This window comes from Artemia sp. Qi Xiang Cuo, chromosome 8 (assembly GCF_049724085.1).
Source record: "Artemia sp. Qi Xiang Cuo chromosome 8, ASM4972408v1, whole genome shotgun sequence".
Lineage (NCBI taxonomy): Eukaryota > Metazoa > Arthropoda > Branchiopoda > Anostraca > Artemiidae > Artemia > Artemia sp. Qi Xiang Cuo.
The window spans coordinates 70,067,642-70,094,661 of NC_142801.1; the positions used below are offsets into that span (position 1 = coordinate 70,067,642).

The window sequence follows — 27,020 nt, forward strand, 5'->3', positions numbered from 1 at the left end:
TGGGTGATAAGGATGGGTACTTCAAGCTTTAAATTGTCGTTTTTAGGGACATTAAGACATAATCTTTCTGTGCAATACAATTGTTCATTTTTTCTTGGGATCTATATATCTAAAATCCCGGATAATAAGGGTTTTGGAGAAAGGGATTTACGCGTACACATGTAAAATGAGGTGATGAAGGATACTATGAAAAGAACGTGATATGTAATTTATAATTAATGGATAATCGAGGTGTTGTGGCATCCAAATAGATGTCATTGAAAGTTGTGGGTGAAAAGTCTGGATACTTTAACTTGTAAAATGGGTTTAGGAGGGACATTATGAATAGAACTTGCTCTGAAATGCCTTTTGAAAGTATTGATTGTTGTTGAGGTATCCAAAAAGCTGTAAAGTAAAGTTGTGGGTGAAAAGAATGGATGCTTCAACTTGTAAAATGGGTTTAGGAGGGACATTAAGAAAAGAACCTGCTCTGAAATGCCTTTTGAAATGTATTGCTTGGTGTTGAGATATCCAAAAAGCTGTAAAGTAAAGATGTGAGTGAAAAGGATGGATGCTACAAGTTGTAAAATGGGTTTAGAAGGGACATTAAGAAAAGAACTTTCTCTGAAATGCCTTTCTAAAAGTATTGCCTGGGGTTGAGATATCAAAAAAACTTCAAAGTAAAGCTGTGGGTGAAAAGAATGGATACTTCAAGTTGTAAAATGGGTTTAGGAGGGACATTAAGAAAGGAACTTGCTCTTAAATATCTTTTGGAAAGTATTGCTTGATGGTTGGGTGTGCAAAAAGTCGTAAAGTAAAGTTGTGGGGAAAAAGACAAGTACTTCAACTTGTAAAATGGGTTTAGGAAGAAAATTACGTAAAGAACTTGCTCTGAAATGCCTTGTGAAAAGTATTGCTTGGTGTTGAGATATTCGAAAAGCCTTATAGTAAAGTTGTGGGGGAAAAGATGAGTACTTCAACTTGAAAAATGGGTTTAGGAAGGACATTACGTAAAGAACTTGCTCTGAAATGCCTTTTGAAAAATATTGCTTGATTTTGGGGTATGCAAAAAGTCGTAAAGTAAAGTTGTGGTGAAAAAGATAAGTACTTCAACTTGTAAAATGGGTTAAGGAAGGACATTAAGAAAAGAACTTGTTCTGAAATGCCTTTGAAAAGTATTGCTTGATGTTGGGGTGTGCAAAAAGTTGTAAAGTTGTGGGGAAAAGGATGGGTACTTCAACTTGTAAAATGGGTTTAGGAGGGACATTAAGAAAAGAACATGTTCTGAAATGCCTTTTGAAAAGTATTGCTTGGTGTTGGGGCATTCAAAAAGCTGTAAAGTTCTGGGTGAAAAGAATGGGTACTTCAACTCGTAAAATAGGTTTGGGAATGACATTAAGAAAGGAACTTGTTCTGAAAAGATATAATAAAGCCTTTTGAAATGTGGGGGGCCCTTCTGTGTCTCAAGCGCACAAAAAGTATTAAAAAAATGAGGGAGGGGGCTCTTTGGGGAACTGGGGGGCCTTTGGGGGTCCGGGGGCCCTTGGGGGAGGGGAGCGGGTGGTCCTTTGGGAGCCCGGGGGATCTTTGGGGGCTGGGGGCTTCTTTTGAGGTTGGGGTAGGGGGATCAGAGCCCTTTGGGGCTGGGGTAGAGGACCTCACAACACTGTTCAAATGGAACTTGTGTATTATAACGACCATGGAGTTTCACCCTCAAATCCTCTTCTAAATCATCTTCTAAAATCATCTTCTAAAATGCCTCAAACGGTTTCGCTTAAATCATCTTCTAAATTGTCTCAAAACGGTTTCGCCCAAATAATCTCTCAACGTAATTTCAGCGTGATCCTTTTGTTTTGACATCCCTGCGCTATCACATTTGAAATTCCTAGGAAACCCTTTCCTGCGTTAATCTCTTCATATCTAATATCAAAACATTCGCCCGGAGTCAATTCTCATGGATGAACACCAACAAATCAATCAACCTTGACATCATCCGTCAGACATTAATAAACTTTACCCGGAAACAATTCTTCTGGACGAACACCAAAGACATTAATAAACTTCGCCCGGAGAGAATTCTCCTGGACGAACTCCAACAAATCAATTTCTCAGGAATTCACTTCCCTTTCGATTACGAAATTAATTTCTCGGAAATCCATTTTCCTTAGGGAGTCTATGCCCATATATGGTGTTCTCGTGGGAGTTGATAGGTCATTCCTACTTATGCCCTAGGGGCATATAAGTGTTTTTGAAATCTTTGGCGTTGGAACTTGAAAAAGGGCTCATTCGATTGGAAATTCAAAGGGCTAGTGCCCTTTTTAATAGTCTCGAAAGGGATTTGAGGACAACTAACCGTCTCACGCCCACCTTTTCCCCAAACACATCCAATCCAAATTTTTAGATAGCCATTTTATTCAACGTAGTTGAAACTTTTGGAAATTTGGTCTTTAAGGATGACAACCCCTCCACCCGCACAGCCCTACGGGCAAGGGTTGTAAGTTATGCCCTGGTGGCTTATACGGTTTTTATTGAAAAAGATGTTGTAGAAACTTCAAAAAGGGCTCATTCAATTGGAAATTGAAAGGGCTAGTACCCTTTTAATAGTCGAAAGTGATTGAAGGGCAACTAACCCCCCTCTCACGCCCACCATTTCCCTAAACACATCCAATCAAAATATTTAAGATATCCATTTTGTTCAACGTAGTGGAAAGTTGGGGAAATTTGGTCTTTTAGGATGATAACACCTTCAGAGCCCTCAGTAAAAGGGTTGTAAGTTATGCCCTGGGGGCATATAAGGCTTATATAGAAAGTTGTTGTAGAAATTTCAAAAGGGGCTCATTTGATTGGAAATTGAAATTGTCCATTTTAATAGTTGAAAGTGAGTGGGGAGTTATTAACCGCCCATCTCACGCCTATCATTTCCCCAAACATATTCAATCAAAGTTTAGAGATAGCCATTTTGTTCAATGTAGTTGAAAGTTTTGGAAATTATATATTTAAGGATGACAAACCACCCAGAGCCCCAAGGGCAAAGGTTGTAAGTTATGCCCTGGGGGCATATAACGTTTTTATAGATAGAGATATCGTAAAACTTCAACAGGGGCTCATTTAATTGAAAATTGAGACGGCTAGTGCCCTTTTTAATAGTCGAAATTGATTGGAGGGTAACTAACCCTCCTCTCATACCCACCATTCCGCCAAACACATCCAATCCAAATTTTCAGATAACCATTTTGTTCAACGTTGCAGAAAGTTCTTGAAATTAGGTGTTTGAGGATGACAACCCCGCCCCCCAGCCCTCACAACCCTTCCCAAGGCCAGAACATAATTTGCACTTTACTGAAAAAAATACAAATGAAATGTGCATTGTCAGTTTAGTATACATATACTGATATTTAGTAATCGGCATGTTAATATTATTTGATTTATTAAAGTTATAAAAGTAAAAACATTTATATTTTTCAGTAAAGTGCAAATTATGTTCTTGCCTTTGGAAGCCATAGGGGTTTTGAGCACAACTTATGTTAATTTCTGCTCGTTTTGAGTTTGACTCTGTTATTTATTGTAATTTCTGTTCGTTTTGGGTTTCATTTATTTATCGATACTTATTTGTGGTAGTTTCCCGCATTGTAGATTATTTGATTTTATTTTTGCTCATTTTTCGTTTAATGGAGTTCTTTACTTTCTTTTAAAAACTTATTTTGTGGAAAAAGTTTTTTTTAATTAATATCATAATATATCAAATATTCAGTTTAATTTTTTTTGTTTTTTCCAAGACTGTTCAATGCAAATATAGCTTCACTACAAACATGAGTTGGATACTGCAGCCTTCCCTAACTGTGAAAGTCTAAGGTCTACTGCGTCATTTGTGCTTCACTGAAAACAAATTATATTACAAATATTTTCGTTTCCAGTTATTATAGCATTGAAAATAAAAATGAAATTACAGTGAAATAAAATCTTGAACTGATGACCTTTCAACAGTTAATAGCATTATATCAAACATTCAGTTTGATTCTATTTGCACTTTTCAAGACATATATAGTTTTCAATAAAGCGCAGATGATGCAGCAGGCTTGAGATTATTACAGTTAGGGAAGGGGGCAGAAGCCAAACTCTTGTTTGTAGTGATTTTTGTTGGTTTTAAGCTTGATTTGAATATTTAACTTATGCTTGACTCGTTTTAAGATTTAATTATTTTTTTATACTAGTACCTGTTGTATGTTTTTTGCTATAATTGTTTGTTTTATTTCTGTTCATTTTGGGTTTAATTTATTCTCTAATGATAATTTCTGGTTGTTTTAAGTTTGAGCTATTTTAGGTTTCTATTTCGTCTGATCTTAAGTTTAATGTGGGCTTTACTTTTCTTAAAAAAACTCTTTTTTTCGGATTTTTTTTTTCAATTATACAAAAAGAATCAATGGGTCAACAATGCAGTCAGTAAAAAATTCTGTTATTTATACTTCTTCTTTTGGTAGCTTATTCCCCCTCTTTCTCTATCTAACTTTCTTTCTCTCACTCTGGTGCCCTCTCTATCTCTCTTTTCAACAACTCTGGGCTGCAACTGTATTGACTAAAACATATTAGAGGAATTTTTCATTTTCTTCCCTTCCTCACGTATGCTTAAGGAATAAATTGTAAACTGGATCAAGCCAAAGAGCTGTCATTTAATACTGACAGGAAATAGTAGATCTAAGAATCCAAAAACAAAAAGCAAGGTGAGTTGAATGACTAAATGTTTCTCGGGTTTAGAGATGAAAAACAAAAGACAGCAAAGTACACAAACTAACCAGATAAATTTTTAGCGAGTCCTACAAAATAGAGAAAAAAAAGCATTTTCAGCAAGGACTTCTGCCAAGCCATTTTTTGTTCTTAATGATGTATGTGGCACATCAAATAAAAGTCTAATCTTCAAAACTAAGAAAACAAGAAGTCTTTTAAAAACTTCCGAGAAAACAAAATGCTTTTTATAAGAAAGTGGATGGTGTTTGCTTTATTTTTGAGTTTGAGTTTTATTTTTATTGTTGGCTTTAAGTTTTAGTTAGACTCTTGAATTTTTTGGGTTGGGGAAGTTACTCCTCTATTTATTTTTCTTTGCAAGTTATTTGGCATTGAAGATCGCTTGGAAGAGGTGCTTACCAAAATAACTGGTTTTCTTTTGTCATTTTGTGTTTTGGTAGCTTAAAATATACCTTGCTAGTTTTGTCCTTCATCGTTGTTTGACTGTTGTCCACTATGTCTAGCCAATGTGGTATTACAGTTGACTTATTTGAAGTTAGAAAATTTTCTTTCAGATCTTCAACAATCTATTAAATACAACTCAAAAAAGAAGCTTCCAGACATCAAGCTGCTTGAAAGTCATTGTGAGTATATTTTCTTATTTCTTTTCTAATCTGTTCTGTAGATTTTCTTGTATATTTTCGGAAGTTCTGTATATTTTTCTGTATATATTTCTGAAGTTATGTATATTTTTCTTTTATTCCTGATGCACGAGTTTTTTTTTATTTTATAAATAAGATTTTAAGAAAATAAGAACTTTGACAGGTTGAGCAAAGAGTGAAGCTTTGCAAAAATTAGGGTGGGGGAGTAGTATGTGCAGCTGTGTTGGGTTCTGGTACCTTGGTGCTGCAATGAGTAGACAGTAGTTTTAGTTATTTGTTAGAATTTCTTTAAATGTATTAAGCGGCTTGCAAGAATGTATGTAATGTCCCCCTGTAATGTATGTAATGTCCCCTTCCTAGAGGGCTTTAGGCTAAAGCATCTTTCATGACAGATATTTCATAACAAATATCTATTATTATAAATTGAAAGTTATTTAAATTAATATTAGAATATTGTAATAATTTGAATCATAAAAGAAAAAAACAGAAAGAGGATAAGGCTGCTTCATAATTTGATCCCACAGCAATCATGTAATTGGCAGAGTCTGTATCTTTACTGAAGGTTATTCAGCTCACCCACTATAGACTCTGACTTGCAGATAAGCTGAAACCATCCTTTTCTGCCTAAGTAAGAATTATACATAACTTTCCAAAATGTAATATCATATTTATCAATATGGCCGGAGGTCCATACATTCTATAAAAATTGCAGAGGTTAGACCCTTACCACTTTCTTGCAATAAACTGGAATCAACGGCCTAGAAAAAAAGGCATCTGATTGGTTTGGAAATCAAAGATTCATTTGGTTATATTTGCTTTAAATGAACGTTTTCCAGTTTGCTATGCTTTGAAGGCCATCAGGAAATATAAGTTTTGCAATTGCTAGCTACTTGTATTTACTGCATGGCAAAGTGTTTTCTAGAAAGCATTAGTTATTAGAGGGGTGGGGGGGGGGGGTGGGGGTGTTATGTGACAACAATTTTGCTCTTGTAGACTTTCAGTGCCCTCAACCGTTCATATACATGCTGTGTCAAAAACTCCGGTTGATTTGCAAAGAATTCATTTCAACTCCTATTCTTGATCATTGCCATAACAGACTGAACTGTGGGTAGGACACAGGGTTAGTGTGTGTACAGCTTCAGACCCGCCATCTGAAATTGGGAATCATATACCATTATGTTTATAATTTTGTTTTTTCATTTTCCATACAATTTGTTTATCTTTGGAGTTTTTTTGAAGTTCTAACCTCTCTTTCAACAAATTCGCGTGGACATCTCTGGTGTGGGGTATTAGAATGAACAGACTGACTTGTTGGTAGAATACAAGGTAGGCACCTATGCAGCTTCAGGCCGGGGCCTCTGATGATGATGAAATATATGGGGTTGTTTTTTATAACTACTTTTATTTTGCATTATCTGTTCTAGCTTTGGTATTTTTTTTTTAAGTTCTGCCCTTCCACTGTTAAAAATTCTTGCGGTCATGTCCGGCAAGGATTATTATGCTGAACAGGCGGAACTGTGGGTAGGACACGAGAAGTCACGTATGCTTACGGCTGTTTCTTGTAATTAGTTTTGTTTACCATATAATTTGTTTATCTTTAGTATTTTTTTTTTCGAAGCGCTACCCTCTCCCTCTCAATAAATTCCTTCACGTGTCTGGAGTTTGGTATTAGAATAACTATAATCAAGGAACAAGAAAATGATGACATTAGTTGAATGAATAATATACAATTATAGGATATTTATAATATTCTCAAATATATAGAATAGAATTTATGCTGTGTACTGTAGTTTTGTCTCAAGAAAGTTTTTATTTGACACATCAAATGTAGCTTTTTATTCTGATTTCGAATTTACAATCCTGAATTCTTCCTTCCGCTGCAGTTTTTGCTCCAACATTTTCAGTGTTTTGTTTTTTCTGTAGATTGGGTTTTAGGAGTAAGAAAGTGAGAAGAGATGTTATACAAAAAATTTGTTATTCTTCTTTGGAAAAAGCCCTTGGACCCGCATCATTCGGGGTCCTTGTGGCTTTGAAGTTGTTTGATGTTCTTCCATGGCACTGATTTTTTATTCTTCCAAGGGGGAAAGAAAACTACTTTGGCTTTTTAATAAGGGCAAAATAAGGGAAGTATAGGGCTCTACTACCTTTCCCCCCAATTTAAGAGTAAATACTCGGCAGGTACCCAATCGGCTCTTGCGAGAGGACCCTCCCCTTCTTCTGCTTGCCGACCCTTCTTCTTATGGTTTTAAAGACGTCTTTTGCAAATGTCGAGGCTTCAGAAGAAGTGAATCATTGTCTTGAAAATCCGTATTAGTCCAGGACTTTTAGCTCAAAAAAGTGTCGAACCCGGACAAAATTGCAATATAAACGAAAATGGTACCAAAATGATCAGAAAAAAATTCTGTACAATATAATAAAAGTCCCCACAACTCCGAGTGGGGTGAGTACCCAAAAAATAGGGGAAAAGGGGGAAAAGCGGGGAAAATGGGAAAAATGCCGAACATGCCCAGAAAATAGTTTAAAGTGAGTTTTCTGAGGTTTTCAAATACGCTGATTACGAAATTGACATCTAAAATTCAGTATAGAAAAAGAGTACTACGGAAAAGGGGGGAACACGGGAAAGAGGGGAGAAAAGAGAAGAATACAGGGTAGGGGTAGAAAGCGGTTTGAAAGATATTTTCTGGGGTATTCCTATCTGGTGATTACGAAATTGAGAACTAAAATGATATAAAAAAATTGATTAACATAAAACGGGGAAAGGGGGGGGGGGAGGGAGGGGAAAAAGGGAAATATACAGGGTAGGGGTAGAAAGCATGTGGAAATGTTTACAAATGTTAATACAGGAGATTTATAGAGGTTCGGCTACCCCATAGGCTCGGAAAAGGCAAAAAAAAAACTCGGGAAAGAAATACGGAAAGATACTGAAATTACTTTATTCCGTATTCCTCGCCGTTATCAACAAGCGTGTGGGTTCGTCAACATAATCCTGTTCTAATTCGACATTCAGTAAGAGAAGCAAGGTAGACTAGTCACCGCGGAGTTCCAGTGCCGACGACAAAACCTATCCTGACGCAATGACATTTAGCGGATCCAATAGTCCCCAGTCTGCGTGGATGCTTACACATGTGACATGGTAGCAGGATAAATCAAGGTACGACGAGAATTTTTTTGTTAAGTCAAGCATAATTTTGCGTATCGGCAACTCTTCTTTCAGTACTAAGCCAAGTTTAATTCATTATTTTCCCTGGGGGCCTTATTTCATGTTTATTTTTGCTTTTTGTAAATATTAAGCAAGTGCGACATCTTTTTTTCAGCGCCGGTGTTGCGTGAGTGCACGCACTCTCGCACGGTCCGACATCCAGTTTAGTGGTAAGTTAACCAGGCACCTGGTGCGGTTTAAAGATCAATCGCGTTTGACACCCTGCTGCGGTATCAGAAGCGGAAAATTTTATTGTCATGGAGAGCTGACACTGTAATGTCAGCTATCAATCGTAAAAATTCAACACTTCTGTTTGAGCAGCAGGGAGACATGATAGAAACGATATTCAAGGTATCTGTCCTATTTTTACCGAAACTAAGCTGCTCTTCTCTTCCAGTGCAAGATGAGTGGCTCCAACAGACTCTGCATTCTTTGTCAGCAGGACATATCAGGCGATGATGACACATCCGTTGTTCTGACTGCGAAAGGAGCACTATCGGTGAGTACAGCAAGCAAAGACAGAGGCGACCAGATTGCTGCAGAACCAGGTCAGATTGTTCATAAAGCATGCCGAAAAGATTATTGCTGCCAAAGTACCATTTATTCCTTGAAACGGACAAGTGAAGAACCTATCCCTAACGAGACTCCGAGAATACTGAGATCTCAAGATTTCTTTAACCTACAGGTCTGTTGCATTTTTTGAAACTCTGAAGTGGGGTTTGAGAAGCCGATAAGAAAGGGGGCCAACGGTGAGTGCGTGAAAGCAGCTGCGACATAACTTAGACTCTAAGTGTTGCGGGCATGCGAAAGTAGAGGCAAAAACAATTGGGCGACAAATGTTCTCGGAAGGATGAATTGCATTCTTTCTGACCTCCATGCTGCAGATGCAGTTTACCATAAATCATGCTATGTCAGCTTTAAGACAAACAAAAGTATGCCAAAACGGTACAAAGAGGAGAAAGAAAACGATTCTGCCAAGGCGGGAAGACCAGCCGAAACAGAGAAGCGAGAAGCTTTTGAAAAGTCTCTAGAGCACTTTAAAAGTATAGAAGACCAACACTTTACTCTTAGTGATGTCGCAGAAAAGATGAATTTTTTCCTTGGAGTCGGTTAAGCTTACAGTGTGAAGCACATCCAACGTCTTTTGCTTGAAAGCTACGGGGATCGTGTGCTTATCACGGATTTGCCTGGGAAAGCTAGTATTGTGACATTCAGAGAGACGGCTCATTTCATTCTGAACGAGCATCGTACGCTTCCTAAGGACCAATCTGAGGACGTAGAGATCATGAACATGATAAAAACGGTTACTAGAATAATCAATAGTGAAGCTAAAAGCCTACCTCCTTTATCAGAAGAGTATCCAAGTTTCAAGTCTCTTGACAATGTCGCAACGTGCTTAAGCTACCTTCCCAAGTCCTTGCGTCTTCTTCTTTGCGAATTAATACCAGGGGGAAACGAGAATATTGCAGTGGCAGCTCTTGGTCAAGCAATAGTACAAGCCTGTTTACCTCGAACACTCCTCGCACCTCTTCAGGTGTTTGTAGCAGTTCAGCTCCACCACCACTTCGAATCACGGTTTCTAATAGACAACGTCCATAAACTGGGCTTCTGTTCATCCTATAAAGAAGTGCTCAGATTTGAACGAAACGCAGCTGCAAGTCACGGGACTGGTCTTTTCACGCTTAGCGCTGGCAGTTTCTTGCAGTTTGCAGCAGATAACGTAGACCATGATGTCTGCACTATCGACGTTAAAGGTACATTTCAGGTATTGGGTATTCTTGAAATAGTGAGTCCCAAAACGAAAACGACAATGCCCAGTATTCCTCGAATGGAAATTAATGCAGAAACCCTAAAAGACATCGCAGGCATGACCTTCCACTTCTACAATCGAAGGAACAAAGAGGGTACTGGCATGGTGTATAAGACCCTCCCGAGCTGTATAACCTCTGAAAGTAATTTGGACCTCCTTTGGCACAGCAGCTGGCTTTTTGGAAGCCAAAGACCTGGTTGGAGTGGCCTTATGCAGGCCGTGCACGTCGGAGAACATGACGGACGATCCTCATTTCTGTTTTTACCTATGATAGACTACAAAGCTCCTAATCAGTCTTGTATTTACTTCACACTCATATTCATCACCGAACGAACGCGAAGACTCTGTGTAAGTTTCGTTGTCATGGTTGACCAGCTCCTCTTCTGAAAAGCAACAAAGATCATTTATGACCAGCCTCCATGAAGTTCCCTGAAGAAAATTGTAACAATGCTTGGAGGGTTCCATGCACGAATGAGCTTCTTAGGGGACATAGGCTATATAATGGAAGGGTCGGGCCTGAAAGAGATGTTAGAACTTGTGTACGGGGAGGATACAGTGGAACATATTTTGAGCGGCAAAGTGGTTGAAAGAGGAGTAAGAGCTGAAAAGCTAGTCGACGCATCACTGAATATTTCACTTTTGTGCATGGCATACTCGATTCTGTATGGCGAGAGACCTTCCGACCACGAAGATTTTGTACAAGTCTCCAGCGTGTATGACGATTTGGTGGATGGAAAGATTTCTGTGGAAGAAGCGGCTAATCACGAAGCCCTTCAGGTGGTTTCGCTACGCCTCGAAGCCTTAAAATCGTCTCTGAAATCCAGTAGATCTGCGAAACTATTCATGCAGTATTCCGAAATGGTTTCGATCTTTCGGAAGTTTTTGAAAGCAGAAAGGACTGGAGACTGGGATCTCTACTTATCCTCTCTTTCTGAAATGCTCCCATACCTCGCAGCTGCGGGGCATAATCTTTATGCCAAGTCAGTTCGTCTTTTTCTTCAGATGATGCAGGAACATGAAACATCGAATCCACAGCTCTTCGGACAATTTGCAAGCGGCAAGTTTATTGCCCGACGAAGTGATCGTTATTGGGCCGGATTGGCTCCAGACCTCGCCATCAAGACAGTGCTGATGAAGAGCCTAAAAACAAATGGAGGGCTGACAAGAGGAAAAGGTATAACTGAGCTTCAGCGAGAAATATGGACAATGTCTATGCCAGTACTCGCTTCAGTGAATGATCTAATGCAGAAATTGACGGGCCTAGAGTACAGTTCTAGTGAACAGCACGTTACTGCAACCGCAGCACGAATAAAGAGAGATACTAAGGATCTACTGACATTTCTTGAATTCCTTCTAGAGAACTGTCCTTTCACTAGTTCCAGAGTGCTGAGAAGTATAGGCTCCGGGCTGATTGCCCAAAAAGGCGTCAATGCAGAGGATTCTAAAGCTGTAGGTGAGCTGATCCTCCAGCGCATGGATGGCCAATCCGTCGAAAGTTTTTCATTCAGGATGAAAGACAAAGTCTTTACACTGGCATCCGATGGGAACATAAGGATAGATGGTGAGATTTTGCATATCGACCCTGCACTGCTTTTTCAACGTCTTTCGACTGCTGCCCATACATCTGAAAATGACATGGCAGAAACTCTACGTTACGAATTGTGCAGTTATCCGCCCGCTTTGTTTGAAAATTCTGGCATAATGCGTCAGCCAGACAAACCTGCACTAGCAAAAGCAATATGGAAAGAAGCGAAAACGGACTCGATTCACCACCTGCCAGTGTCAGATCGTGTCACTGTATTTGACGGAGGTTGGCTGCTCCAGCAAGTAACTTGGAATATTGGTGATACTTATGATTCAATGTATGACAGATGTTTTAGTTTTTTTACTCGACACTCTACCTCCCTTACTGCTTTGTTCGATGTATACTGTACTGGGCCACCTACGAATTATGATACCCAAACCCGAAGGTGTAAGGAAAGCCCGCCTCAAGTGATCGATTTCAGTTTAGGGATGAAGCTCCAGAAAAAGAAGGAAGAGTTTTTGAGCAACTCTCAGAATAAACAGCGAATTACAAGCTACATCGGGGAAAAACTCAGAGCCAAAGGATTTGAAGTCGTCCATGCGAAGGACGATGCTGACTATCTAATCGTGAAGACTGCTGTAACGAAAACAGAAAACTCTGAAACAATAGTTCTTGGCAATGACACTGACCTTCTGATTTTACTCTTGTATCACTTCCCGCCTAATGCAAAAACACTTTACTTCGAATCGTCAACGAACGCAAAAGAAGCGATAACACGGTTCTGGTACCTCAACGAAGTTAAAAAAAATGGGAGAAGTATCCAGGCTACTTCTGGTAGGGCACGCACTCTTGGGATGTGACACGACCTCACGAGTTTTCGGACTTGGAAAGCAAGCTGTGCTACCTCTTTTGAAGAAGAGCGAAGTGTTCAGAAAAAATGCGAAGTGTTTCTGGATGAATCATCGTCTAAAGATGAAATTGTGAAAGCGGGTGAATATCTTCTCCTCAGCTTGTATAAAGCACGACCAAACGAAGATCTCACTAAGCTGCGACATCGAATTTTCTTGGAAAAAGTTTCTTCGTCAAATACTACGGCGTTTGTTAAGCCTGAAAGGCTTCTGCCAACCGAAGCTGCAGCTTCATTCCACTCCCAGCGAGTGCGCCTCCAGGTATCCCTTTGGAAAGGGGAACCAGCTGACCTCGACCCGGCTGATTGGGGTTGGGTCCTCAGAGACCATAAATACTCACCTGTGATGACCGATTTGTTGCTCGCACCTCAGACTCTTTTGAGTGTCGTGAGATGCAACTGTCAGACAGGCTGCGAGAACTCGCAATGCAGCTGCAAGAAAAATGGATTAGCGTGTACGTTCGCGTGCGGAGAATGTCAGGGTATCAACTGTTTGAACAGGGACAACGAGATTGTCGAAGACGAGGAGCTCGACTAGTGACATCAATGCTGTGTTTTTCAAGTCAACTCTACTGCTTTAAAAAGTGCATATTTTACCTATAGTTACTGAAGTTCTTTTTTTAGTTTTTTATTCAACGATATTGCCTTCGAAAGTACAAATTTTACCTATAATAGCTGAAGTTTTATACTGTGATCACTGCCAAGCGGTTGTTTTCTTTATGTTTAGTAATTCAAATGGTTGTAAGAAATGTCTGTGATTCAAGAAAGTAAAAGTTTGATACTTAAGCGAGTTAATTTCTTAAACCACAATGGCCTGACATCACATAAAGAAAGAAAAACGAGCAAAAATGGGGTGTTTATAGGCCAAATGAAGATACTGAAAAAACAAAGCGAATATTTCGAGAGGAAAAACGCCTCTCTTCTTCAGCGCGAAACGAAACGATGTATGAATAAAAGCCGAAAATTAAAAGATTTAAAACCAAATACCTAACAACCATAAAAGCGAGTTATTCGCCAATATCCGCGATTTGCACAAAATCCAAAAAATATGAACTGCCATCGACGGATACTAGCGAACAAGGTATTTGGTTTTAATTCTTTTAATTTTTGGCTTTTATTGATACATCGTTTCGTTTCCCGCTGAAGAAGAGAGGCGTTTGTCCTCTCGAAATACTTGCTTCGTTTTTTCAGTGTCTTCATTTGGCCTATAAACACCCCATTTTTGCTCGTTTTTCTTTCTTTATGTTAAGCGAGTTATTTTGTCCATAGGCCTACTTATTAGCCATTAGCAGCTGGCTCAGGAGTCAGGCTTCCCTTCCCCTTTTCCGTTATTTCCTCCAGTTTTGTTCGGTTTCCATGGTTCTCGTTTTCTTTCCTTCATTTTAGGTGTCAGTTTCGTGATCAGCAGATAGGAAAACCCCAGAAAACACATTTCAAACTGATTTCTACCCCTGACTTCAATTGTCCCTTTTCTTCCCCTCTTTCCCCCGTTTACCCCGTTATGGTGGGGCTCTTGTTCTGTATTTCATTTTAGATGTCAGTTTCGGGATCAGCAGATTGAAAGACCCCAGAAAACATATTTCAAAGTGCTTTCTACCCCTACCCTGTATCTTTAAATTTTTTCCACTCTTCCCCCTGTTCCCTCCGTTTTCCGTAGTACTTTTATTCTATACTGAATTTTAGATGTCAGTTTCGTGATCAGCGTATGAGAAAGCCCCAGAAAACTCACTTTGAACTATTTTCTGGGCATGTTCGGCATTTTCCCCAATTTCCCCCTTTTCCCCTGTTTTTCGGGTACTCACCCCACTCTGATTTATGGGGACTTTTAGTATGTTGTACAGAATTTTTTTCTGATCATTTTGGTACCATTTTCGTTTATATTGCAATTTTGTCCGGGTCAAACCCTAAAAGTCCTGGACTATATCTCTTCTTGGGCTGGGAGGTCTGCTTCTAGCAACAGCTTGATATCTTCCTGAAATTCCAATTGCAGTTGTTTATGCTGAATTCAAAATTAAATCAGATACCCGATAGCACCAGTGTTTTATATGCAAAGACTTTGAAAGTTTTTGGTACAATTTTCAGCATTCTAAACACGGAAGACTAAGAAAATGTACAATAGTACTAAGAAATTTTTCTTAAAGCTATTTTAAAGGAAGAATTCATTTTACGAAAATAGTCGAAAACACCCAAACTAAAAAAAGAAAAATAATTGCATGAAAAATACAACTGAAATGCAAAATACTACTAGACTACCTTTTTAGTCTATCCTGAGGTTTCATAAAAAGAAACGATTTAACTTAAAGGTTTTGTTACATTTTGGTTAAGCAGAGAATTGCATATGAAGCAGTAAAATTACATTTTTTTGAAATTTTAGATTGGTGAATTCCAGATATTCTGACTGTTGGAAGGCGAAAATATTTTACCTTAATTTTCAAACTCTTCAAGGTTGAATAGAAAAAAGAAGCAGAGATAGCATATTCTTAAATCGTTTCCCCCACTATTTGTAGTCTATTCTTCTATCGGATAAAATAAAAATGACTTGAAACTAAATTTTTGTTAGGTTTCTGTTTTGATGAGTCAAATTATAAAAATAAAATATGATCCTAATATGTGCTATAAGTTTAATTGAAATTTTCGCATCCTATTAAAAGTCATGATATTTTGTAATTTGCCTCCTGTTTCATTAAATACTCCTAATTTTTTTAATTTTTTTTTCTGGTGCCTGTAAAGACTGTGAGTATTGATTTATGCTATACATATTGATTTATTAATAGTTAATTTTTTGTGTTTATAAGGAGTAATTTAGGGTATTAATTTATTATTTAAGCTATTTATGTTATACTAAGGTGATGTGCTTTTTGCCTGTAGTTTTTGGCTGGGCCTTACCGTACTTAGTTGTCTTGTCAAGGCCGACGCAACCTATCCTACACAGCATACTCCTATGGACGGAGGGTAGCCTTGGTGTCTTTATTTCTTAAGACTGAATTCATGGTGTCATGCCGCTAGAAAATTTAAGGCGGCTGGTATACTGCTGGTCAACCGTTCACCTAGGTTTTCATTCCAGAGTTGTTTTTAAGGTTCTTTCTAAGTAGCAACCAGACGTGTTTTCATGGATAACATCCGTCCGGACAGAATTTCGAATGGAGGTGTGGCGTCTTACAAAGCTGTGCTTCAAGTCATCAGCAGCGTTAACAACGCTTTAAAGTAAACTGTACCAATTTTCCAACTAAAATTGTACCGCAAGAGATTAATTTGTAGGATCTGAACAGGAGGTTAAAAATTTGCCGTAACAAGATGACAGGTTTCGATAAGCTAAAACTTGAACACATATCTAACTCAGAAATGAGTAAATAAAACGAAAATGTAACCAAAAGTTTAAACTGTACCAAAATATTTCCACGTGTACTGGATTGTACCGAGACCTCTATATTGTACCAAAAAACGGTATAAATGTACAGCGTTGGCAACTCTGGCGCTCAGTGCGTGGTATATCCCTGTATGTAATCCGACTGTACCATGAACATTCCTCCTATTAAAATTCCATTTATACTTGTGTTATAATCCAAAGTAAGGTACAATATTTTGTTTTTTCATTTAGTTTTCCTGTATTTTGCACTTTTTAACCCCACCCCTCCTTCCTGTATGTAGTATGTCGTCCCAGCTTTTAAAAAGTTATGCCCAAAAGTAAGCGTATTTTTTCATACTTTTGAAACCTTTTCAAGATTGAACAGAAAGCACAGATAAAACTCAATTTAGGAAAATATTTCAATTTCTTATAAAATGTAAATGATTTAAATACAAACTGTTTTAAACTTTCAGTTATAGATACAAAATTTGTATAGGCTATAGGGGAATGGAATGATAAAATTAACTTGAGATTTTAGATATGTGAATAGTGGATTGATAAACAAATCAATACTGATTTAGTTTATTGTAATTTCAAAAGGTATTCAGCATTTTAGAGATTTTATACTTTAACTACTTTTGACTACCGTTTGTGGTCAAGCTTGGTCAATCTGGTAAAATATAAACGGTTTAATGCACTGGTTTGTTAATCGTTTATGTCCTGGTGAAAATGTACTCTTATTTTCCTTTTTTGAATGATATTCATGAGAGAGAGAGAGAGAGAGAGATTTATTCTAAAGAAACAAACAATTTAACATAAGTTTAACGGCCACCCAAAGAAGTAAAAACTTGTCCAAGGGGATGGCAAAAATACACTAAAATAACAAAACAATAAAAAAAAAAAAAAAAAATAATAACCTATCTATATCACAGTCCTCAAACAGCACCACAAACCTTAAACCTCAACATTTTCATTAAATTTACTATCATATTCATGATCATCACACCCAGGAGCCATAAAAATTTACCAATATCATTATTAAAAAAAAAAACTAAAATTCATACTTACTAAAAAGCATCCCTTTAATTACTATCTTAAACGAAGAAATATCACCTATATTTTTTATAAAGTAGACTTTTTTTTGAAACATTCTAGCAAGACTGTAGAATGAGCCGTCCCAACCGAGCGGTTAGTGCACTAGACTTGAAATCCGGAGTCCTGGATGTCCTTGAAATCCGGAGTGCAGGGATTGAGTCCTGGTGTCGCTGGTTATTTGGTTTTGAACGGGGATCAATGGCGGGACTGTGTAATTTCAGCATGAGTCGACCCAGTTCTAATTGGGTACCGTGAAAAATCTGGGGAAAAACACGGGAAGCGTCGGATAGTATGCCCCCAACCACACATTGCACTCCTGGCCGAAGGCACCAAATCAGGAGTTCAGTATCTGTGCTATGCAGACCATAGGCCAGTATGCCAAAAATGAAGTCAGATTTCACTTTCAATCAAACATACCAGTGGGGAATCATGCTGTAAGGTCACTCGGTAGTCATTGCTTTGTGATGTCTGTTACCATTTCAATTACCAAGGACAGGGAAAATAACTTCTGATTATTTCAGTTGGTTAAGTAAAAATTACAGAAGTAAATCTATCAAAAAGAAATTAGCAAAAATCAGGAATATTTTTTTCATGAAAAATATTTTTAGATGCAGTTCTGCAGTTTTGGCAGTAGCGGGCACCAAAAATGTAGCAAAATATGAACTAGAATATATGACACGAAACAGCCAAAGAGTGGCTTTCTTTTGAAGGTGTAATTGTCTTTGGGAATAAACAAATTATTAATGTTTGAATTTTTTCGAACGAAAAGCTTTGTCCAATTTAGCTAATTACTTTTGCTTGTTTATTTTGACGGTTCAACTTGGCAACGCTGAACCAATGTTTTATTACCTTAAGAACATTGTAATTTTGAAACAACCAAAGAAAAATCATAAAAATAGCGGATTTCAGGTATGAATAGACCTAAGGTGTGTCCAGAGGGTAGCAAATGTTTTTATTTTGACATTCTTGGTATTTTAAGTAAGGTTCTGACAGGAGTTGAATTTGACTTTGGCAGTTGGATTGCAGGTCGCATGACGAAAAAATACTGCTTGAATGTGTGACTGTTTAGTTCGTTTCTCTAAATTAAACAATAGGGTCTTGTTTGTGTACCGGTAAAACTGTACAACTGATATTCTTTTTTAAGATTTAAGGTCATATTTTTTAAGACTTAATTAATTTCTAAGATCAAGTTCTATTCTCCCATCGAAGGGGCTTTCTGCGTCACTCCAGGAAGTCGAGAATCCTCTCGACTTCCTGGAAGTCATATTTCCTCTCCCTTATTGTGTGCAGATATGTAAAAACTTTTTAAAGCTTTTTAAATTTTTGCTTCTGTTCGTTTATGAAATTGAAATAAAAAGAAAATGCGTTTTTCAACTGACAGTAAGGAGTAACATTAAAACTTAAACCAAACATAATTTATTCCTTATAAGAAGTTCTTTACAACACTCAAGTTCGTTACATCAAACAGTTCGTTACCACGAACTGTTTGATCAGTTTTTAGAGAATTTCGCTTTCAGTCTAACATACCAGGTGTGAATTAAGTTGACCTTGTGAAGTGACGTTGCCGTTTTGAATTGACGGTCCACTTTTTGAACTTAGCTTAGAAGGAAGATGATCATAATTCTCAAAAAATTTTTAGATTGATGCTGTAATCGTTCTTTCACAGAACGCCATAAGACATTTCGTGCTAGGATAAAATTACGTTATTTAATCTTACGGTGCGTAACGTAATATTACGCTCCGTAACGTTACGGAGCGTAACTATTTTGTCCGTAACGTAGGTAGTGCGAAGTAACTAGCAGTAAAAAAAATGATAGAATCTCTGGATGAGCAATTAATAAATTTTGAAAGTAAATAAATCAGTTTTCCCTAGAAAGCCTTTCGGGATTGGTCAGAGTTTGATTCTTTATCTCCATCTCGAAATTTTAATTTTCCTCCACAACCTCCACAAGCTATGCTTCTTGGGACTTCTAGCGCTTAAGTCTATTTATGTAATTATTGTAGTATTGAATAAATTTAATTGAATTGAATATTTTAGTTAGTGAGGATTTTAGACGGTGACTATGATGGTTTTGTGGATTTCTAGTGTAACAAAGCATGTTTTAAGTGACAAATATTATACGTGACGCAACTTAGCCCCTTAGCATAGAAAATTACGTATATAGTGGGAAAGCTGCTTAATAGTCTGTACTGCTTGCAATGACGCAAAAGATTTACATTATATAAATTATAGAAACATGATATTCATTTTTGATACCTCAATTCATTATCCGATATTTGGTCTGATATATCGATTTTGATGCAATAATACCTCTAATGTCAGGTTATACGTGTTATAGACACGTCCAGATTTGTATTTGTGCATCAAGTATGGAGTGATTCTAAGTTTTCTTCAGAAGCATCAAGTATTAAGTACATTAACCTAAATTTATTTCTGTAGAACTTGAGATTACGCTCATAATTTGTCCCTGAATACTACTTCAAGCACTTTTTAAAACTAATAAAGAACTTCAACGCTAGCATAATGTCTTAATATGTTATTTGTAAAATCTATATCACGGATCGCTTAACATAAAAGCCAAGAGTCCCATCAATTCCCTTCAAAACAGGAACTCGGGGGCAGTGTAAACTATACTTTTATAGTTTATACTTATACTTTGTGTTTTAATATATTTTGGAAGTTATTTTGCACAAACCATGGCTCTATTGGAATTATTTTGAAAATATTCTCTAAATTATTGTTCAAACTCTTTAAGATAGTTTTTATTATTCCAGCAAGAGCCAGTTTTCAAACCTGAAACTCGTCCAGTTTGCACAGTCATTCCTGGAGATGGCGTTGGTCCTGAGCTTATGGAATCAGTTTTAGAAGTTTTCAAAGTAAGTTTCTTTGATATTTGACAAATAAATGGCAGGTTGAAATTTTTGCTTATTTTTAATTCATTTCAGTTTATCGTTACATTATATGAATATTGTATTATTTCTTATTATGATTATTTGGTATTTACCTAGAGAACTAACTGGAGAGTAGGAAATACATTAAGAAAACAGTTCTTACTTCATAATATGCAGGATAATCATAGCACATTATGCACGCAGTTAACCTTCATCTTCACTTCTTTCAGTGTTTTCCACTTTTCCTACCAAATTTCTAAATTTTTTCAATTAGCCTTTGTTCAGCTTCGAATCTTGTGCTGAAACCAATACCATCTTCAAATTGGGCTTATAGCCGCCACTTATAAATCGCAGTGGCGTCAACACAAAAAAACGTCATCAACATATTTGTTAACGTAATTCTAATTTTTCACTGCTTTTCTTTTAACACGTGCTATGAGAAATAATTGTAGATGGCAATTCATTTAACAAAAACGGCCAGAAACCTGACATCAGAGGCAACGCTATAGCGTTGCCTATAGTCAAGGCCATACGGCTCCAATGTTTTATTATTATTGACTAAAATAAAATTTTCTAAAACATAAGTTTTTCAAAGAAAACTAAAGGCCATTTTAAATTTAAGCTCAGTATAAACTAATACCTGTTATAATTCAAAATCAAAACGACCAGAAATTACTATTAAATAATAAATGAAACCCTAAACTAACAGAAATAAAATAAAGAATCATAGGCAAAAACATGCGACAAGCAATAATATATCTGAATAAATTGATCCGAGGGCGACTAATCATTAGATTGAATACGAAAATCAAGCTTAAAACGAAAAAAAAATATTTTGCTATTGAAATATCAGTAAAACTTAAAACGAACAAAAACTAAATGAAAAACCAATGCAAACAAACATACAATAGATATTAATGTAAATGAATAAGTAAATCTTCAAACGAGTGAAACCTAAACTGAATATGCAAATCAAGCTTGAAACAAACAAAAGTCACTACAAACAAGAGTTTAGGTATCGCTACCTTTTCTCACTGTAAAAGTCTTAAACCTACTGTGTCATTGGCGCTTTACTGAAAACCAATTTTATTACAAACATTATCTTTTGTACTTCATATTGAAAATAAACATTAAAATTATAGTAAAATTTTGAACTGATGAGCTTTCAGCAATTATTATCATTATACGTCAAATATTCAGTTTAATTTATTAGTTCTTTCTAAAATTGTTCAAGACGAATATAGTTTCACTACAAACAAGAGATTGGATACTGCCCCCTTCCTTAACTATAAATAAAAACTAAAAGACTACTGTGTTATTGGCACTCCACTGAAAACGAATTATATTTAAAATATTTTATTTTACAGTTATCACAGCATCGAAAATAAAAATAAAATTAGAGTGAAACAAATTATTTAACTGGTGGATATTTCAACGACTAATATCAATATGTATCCAATATTCAATTTGATTTTGTTTATACTTTCCAAGACTGTTCAAGACGCATATAGTTTTCAGTAAAGCGCCAATGACTCGTTAGGTTTTAGACTTTTACTGTAAGATAAGGAGGCCATACCCGAATTCTTGTTTGTAGTGATTTTTGTTTGTTTCAAGCTTGATTTACATATTCAGTTTAGGTTTCACGCGTTTTAAGATTTATTTATTCATTTACATAAATAAATATTGTGTGTTTGTTTGCATTGATTGTTTATTTAATTTCTGGTCGTCTTAAGTTTCATTTATACTTCAATATGAAAATATTTATTTTTCGTTTTAAGCTTGATTTTCATATTCAACCTAAGTATTATTCGCTTTAAGATCTATTTATTCATTTATCTTATTACTTGTTGTATGTTTTTTCCTATGATTGTTTATTTAATTTCTGTTCGTTTTGGGTTTCATTTATTCTTTACTAGTAATTTCTGGTCGTGTTGAGTTTGAATTTCAACAGGTATTTGTATCTGCTGAGCTTGAGTTTAAAATAGCTTTTAGTTTTATTTGAAAAACTCATTTTTCGGAAAGTTTTTTTTTTTAAATTAATTTTTGTTCGTTTTGATTGCAAAAAGTTTCAAGTTTTAAAAAATTCCTATTTTGAAAACCAAACTAAAAAAAAAAAAAAAAAAAATAAAATGTTCATCAAAGTATCAAAAATGGTATCAAAGTAACAATATCAAAGTGAAAAAAGTTTGCCCCCTTTGAAATCAGCCTCCTTTGAAGCTTATACGACGACCCCTTCTAACTCAAGTGCTTTTGGGAAAAAATAAATGGAGTGTGGGGGAGGCTAGCTGCCCTCCGATCACTTTTTACTCTTAAAAAGTGAATTACAACTTTCAATTTCCAATGAAATGAGCCCTCTTTGAAGTTTATACGAGCATCCCTTCCATAACAGCCATATATGCCCCCAGGGCGTAACTTACAACGCCTACCCTTGGGCCCTGGGGGGATTTGTCGACACCGGAGTTTTTGTTATCTGAACTTGGAACTATTTTCAACAAAATGTTTATCTCAAAATTTTTATCTGATGAATTTAGGGCGGGGGGGGGGGGATATTATCCCGCCGATCTCTTTTGACTCTTAAAAAATGAACGAGAACTTTCAATTTCCGATCAAATGAACCCTCTTTCAAGTTTATACGAGCATACCTTCCATAAAAACGATATATGCCCCCAGAGTATTTCTCACAACGCCTGCCTCTGGCCCCTGGGGGGTTGCGTACACAGGAGTTTTTCTTATCTAACCTTTGAATTATTTTTGATAAAATGGCTATTTAAAAAAATTATCGGATAGGCTTGGGAAAAAAGGATGTGTGTGTGGGGGGGGGGGGGTAGTTGCCCTCGGATATCTTTTGACTCTTAAAAATGGTTCTTATGAAAGGGATGCTCATATAAACTTCCGAGAGGGCTCATTTGATTGGAAATTGAAAGTTCTAGTTCAGTTTTTGAGAGTCAAAAGAGATCGGACCGCAACTAGCCCCCCCACGCCCCTTTTTTCCGAATGTATCCGACAAAAATTTTGAGATAGCCATTAAGTTAAAAATTGTTCAAAAGTCAGATAACGAAAACTCAGGTGTTAATACAATCCCCCAGGGCCCGGGGGCAGGCGTTTTAAGTTGTACCCTGGGGCATATATGGTTCTTATGAAAGAATGCTCGTATGAACTTCAGAGAGGGCTCATTTAATTGGAAATTGAAAGTTCGAGTTCACGTTTTAATAGTGAAAAGAGATCCGAGGGCAACTAGCCTTCCCCCACGCATTCTTTTTCCAAACCTATCTGATGAAAATTTTGAGATAGACATTTTGTTAAAAAAAGATAGTTCAAAGGTCAGATAAGAAAAACTCCGGTGTCGACGCAACCCCCCAGGGCCCGGGGGCAGGCGTTGTAAGTTATGCTCTGGGGGCATATATGGTTCTTATAGAGGGGATGCTCATATAAACTTTGGAGAGGGCTCATTTGATTGGAAACTGAAAGTTCTCGTTCACTTTTTAAGAGTCAAGATTTCGGAGGGCAGCTAGCCCCCCTTCCTCCACAACCTAAATGTATTAATACAAATTTTGAGATAGACATCTTGTTGAAAATAGTTCAACGTTCAGATAACAAAAACTCCGGTGTCGACAAATCTCCCCAGGGCCCGGGGGTAGGTGTTGTAAGTTATGCCCTGGGGCATATATGGCTATTATGGAAGGGATGCTCTTATAAACTTCATAGAGGGCTCATTTGATTGGAAATTGAAAGTTGTAACTCACTTTTTAAGAGTAAAATGTGATCTGAGGGCAGCTACCCTACCCCCACACTCCATTTATTTTTTTTCAGAGGCACTTCATATAGAAGGGGTCATCGTATAAACTTCAAAGGGAGCTCATTCGATTGGAAATCGAGAGTTCTAATGCCCTTTTAGAGTCAAAGGTGATCGGAGGGCAACTAGCCCCCCCCCCCCAAACCCTTTTTCCGCAAATATATTTGATAGAAAATTTGAGGTAGCCATTGCATCAGATAAAATTTCTGAGATTGCCATTTTGTTAAAAATAGTTCAAACGTCAGATAACAAAACTCTGATGTCGACACAAGCCCACAGGGCCCGAGGGCAGGCGTCGTAAGTTATGCCCTGGGCGCATATATAGTTCTTATGGAAGGGATGCTTGTATAAACTTCCAAGAGGGCTTATTTGATTGGAAATTGAAACTTCTAGTTCACTTTTTATGGGCACGTAGCCCCCCCCCTCTACGCCCTATTTTTCTCAGACCCATCTGATAAGAACTTTGAGATAGCCATTTTTTAGAAAATAGTTCAAAGACGATATAACGGAAATTCCGGGGTCAACACAGCCCCCCAGGTCCCGAGGGCAGGCGTTGTAAGTTATGCCCTGGGAGAATATATGGTTCTTATGAAAGGGTGCTCGTATAAACTTCAGAGAAAGCTCATTTGATTGGAAATTGAAAGTTCGAGTTCACGTTTTAATAGTCAAAAGAGATCCGAGGGCTACTAGACCCCCCCCCCACGCCTTCTTTTTCCAAACCCTTCTGATGAAATTTTTAGATAGACATTTTGTTAAAAAAAAAAGTTCATAGGTCGGATAAGAAAAACTCCGGTGTCAATGCAATCCCCCCAGGGCCCGAGGGAAGGCGTTCTAAAAGTAGTGAATGACGCAGTAGGATTTGGACTTTTACAGTGAGAGAAGGATGCAACACCCAAACTCTTGTTTGTAGTGATTTTTGTTCGTTTCAAGCTTGATTTGCATATTAAATTTAAGTTTCATTCGTTTTAAGATTTATTTATTCATTTATATTAGTATCTATTGTATGTTCGTATGCATTGATTGTTTATTTAGTTTCTGTTCGTTTGAAGTTTTATTTATAGTTCAATAGCAAAATATTTTTTTCGTTTTAAGCTTGATTTTCATATTCAATCAAAGCATTAATCGCTTTAAAATCTATTTATTCATTTGTATTATTAATTTTCGTATGTTTTTTCCTATGATTGTTTATTTAGTTTCTGTTCGTTTCGGGTTTTGTTTATTCTTTAATAGTAATTTTTGGTCGTTTTGAGTTTGAATTTTAACAGGTATTTGTATCTCCTGAGCTTAAGTTTAAAATGGTTTTTACTTTTCTTTGAAAAACTCGTTTTTCGGAAGTTTTTTTTTAATTGATTTAACAGAAACGGCCGTCTGCATATTATGAAGTAAGAATTGTTATCTTAACATGTTTCCTTCTCTCCAGTTAGTTCTCTTGGCTTATATTGATTATTTTATATTATCACATTATTTATTATTATTGTCATATAAATATTCTTATATTACTTATTATTATTACTTATTAATTATTGTATTATATTATTGTAATATCATATATAATTAATTTTGATTATGGCTGGATCGCTACATCAAAATTGAATTTCGGCAATCAAGATACAACACTAGCATACAGTAAAAAAAAACAAAAAAAAAAAAAACAACTGATAATTATTATAATAATAGCAATAAACAGAAACCAAAAAAGTAGAGAAACAGGAAAGACAAAGTTGACCTTACAGCATTTTCTTTTCTTTTTTTCATGTTAGTATTTCCGAAATTCAAGCCAAAATATTCGGATTCATGTTAGGCCTAGTATATGTGTAAGTTTTTTTTCCTTAACGTTCACTGTGTTATCTGAGAATAGCGCCTGTTTTTTTGTTTTAATTTTAATTTCATTTCGAATAATATTTGAAATAAAAACTATATTTTGATTTTATTTACTTGTTTCTCAAAGAGAGAAGAGGGTGGGGTCCTTTTTACCAAACGGAGGGTCAATTTATCCGTATTTATCCATTTGTACGGATGTTACCGAAGCCAAATAGGAATAATTCTTATCGAAGTATTTCAGTTTTATGATTTTGCAAAAAGTTCCCCTTTTCTTGTACTTCATTCTAGTTTTGTTTTTTTTTCAAAATAGACTGCCCGTAGGGGGCTTTTTTTAAGGTTGCAGAAAAAGTAGTTGATTTTGTGCATAAACGAACTGGCAATAATATAAAAGAAATAGTAACAATACAAAAGGGTAATAATATGAAAGCAATAAGACTTGGACAAATTTTAGTTATTGCTAGGAACAAAAATCTTACAAAGGAACCATTTGGAAAAAACAACAGCTACTACGGACTAGGTTTTGCTCATAACTAGGTTGCTCCTAGGGGGGGGGGGGGTAGGGGGGGGAACCATGACGTATTAATGTTCTTTGAACTTCCAGTAAAAAAAAATTTGACTACCCGAGATAAGAAATCATCACAAGTGTCAGGAAAATAAATATCTAGGTTTGAATCAAATGTAATTGATAAAATTTTCCCCATCCTATAAAAATAAACAAACAAAACCTTTCCCTTTTCTTATTCTTCTTTTTTAATTTCAAAACAGACTGAAATGATTGAAACAATTTTTTTTCCAGGCGTCCGGTGTCCCAGTCAACTTCGAGCAGTATTTTTTAAGCGAAGTTCATAGCTCTTTAAGCGTTCCGTTAGACGATGTTGCTGCATCCATACTTCGCAATGGAATATGTTTAAAAGGAATCTTGGCTTCTCCGGATTATAGTCGAACCGGAGAAGCGCAAACAATTAATATGAAACTACGGTAACAATTAAACATGTATATGCTCTCTCTTGCACACTGGGGAGGGTGAGAAAATCCCCCCTGAGGTGCACCTAAGAAGTCTATTTGTTATAATTTTTGGAAAAACCTGAAAAAAATGTATCGGTTTTTAACTAGGCACCTATGCTGGGAGAAGGAAGGGCGGAACTTGTAATGTTTTTTCTCACATTTTTATCGAGGGGTGTTTGCCCCAATGAAGAAGCTTATAAAAGCCGCCCCAATAATTTCCAAAAAATGTAGTTCATAAGGATCTTCTCCTGCTTTTAAAAGCCAATA

The 27,020-nt window shown here is 36.6% G+C and overlaps 1 protein-coding gene across 1 annotated transcript in view; it reads left to right on the forward strand.

Annotated features, from left to right (window-relative positions):
- The window catches only part of Idh3b (isocitrate dehydrogenase [NAD] subunit beta, mitochondrial), a 302,997-nt gene that overhangs the window by 47,272 nt on the left and 228,705 nt on the right, over window positions 1-27,020 (forward strand). Inside the window, exons 2-4 of the mRNA XM_089093086.1 lie at window positions 5,274-5,342; window positions 20,018-20,119; window positions 26,545-26,726. Coding sequence (XP_088949212.1) covers window positions 5,274-5,342; window positions 20,018-20,119; window positions 26,545-26,726 — 353 coding nt within the window. The remainder of the gene's footprint in view (window positions 1-5,273; window positions 5,343-20,017; window positions 20,120-26,544; window positions 26,727-27,020) is intronic.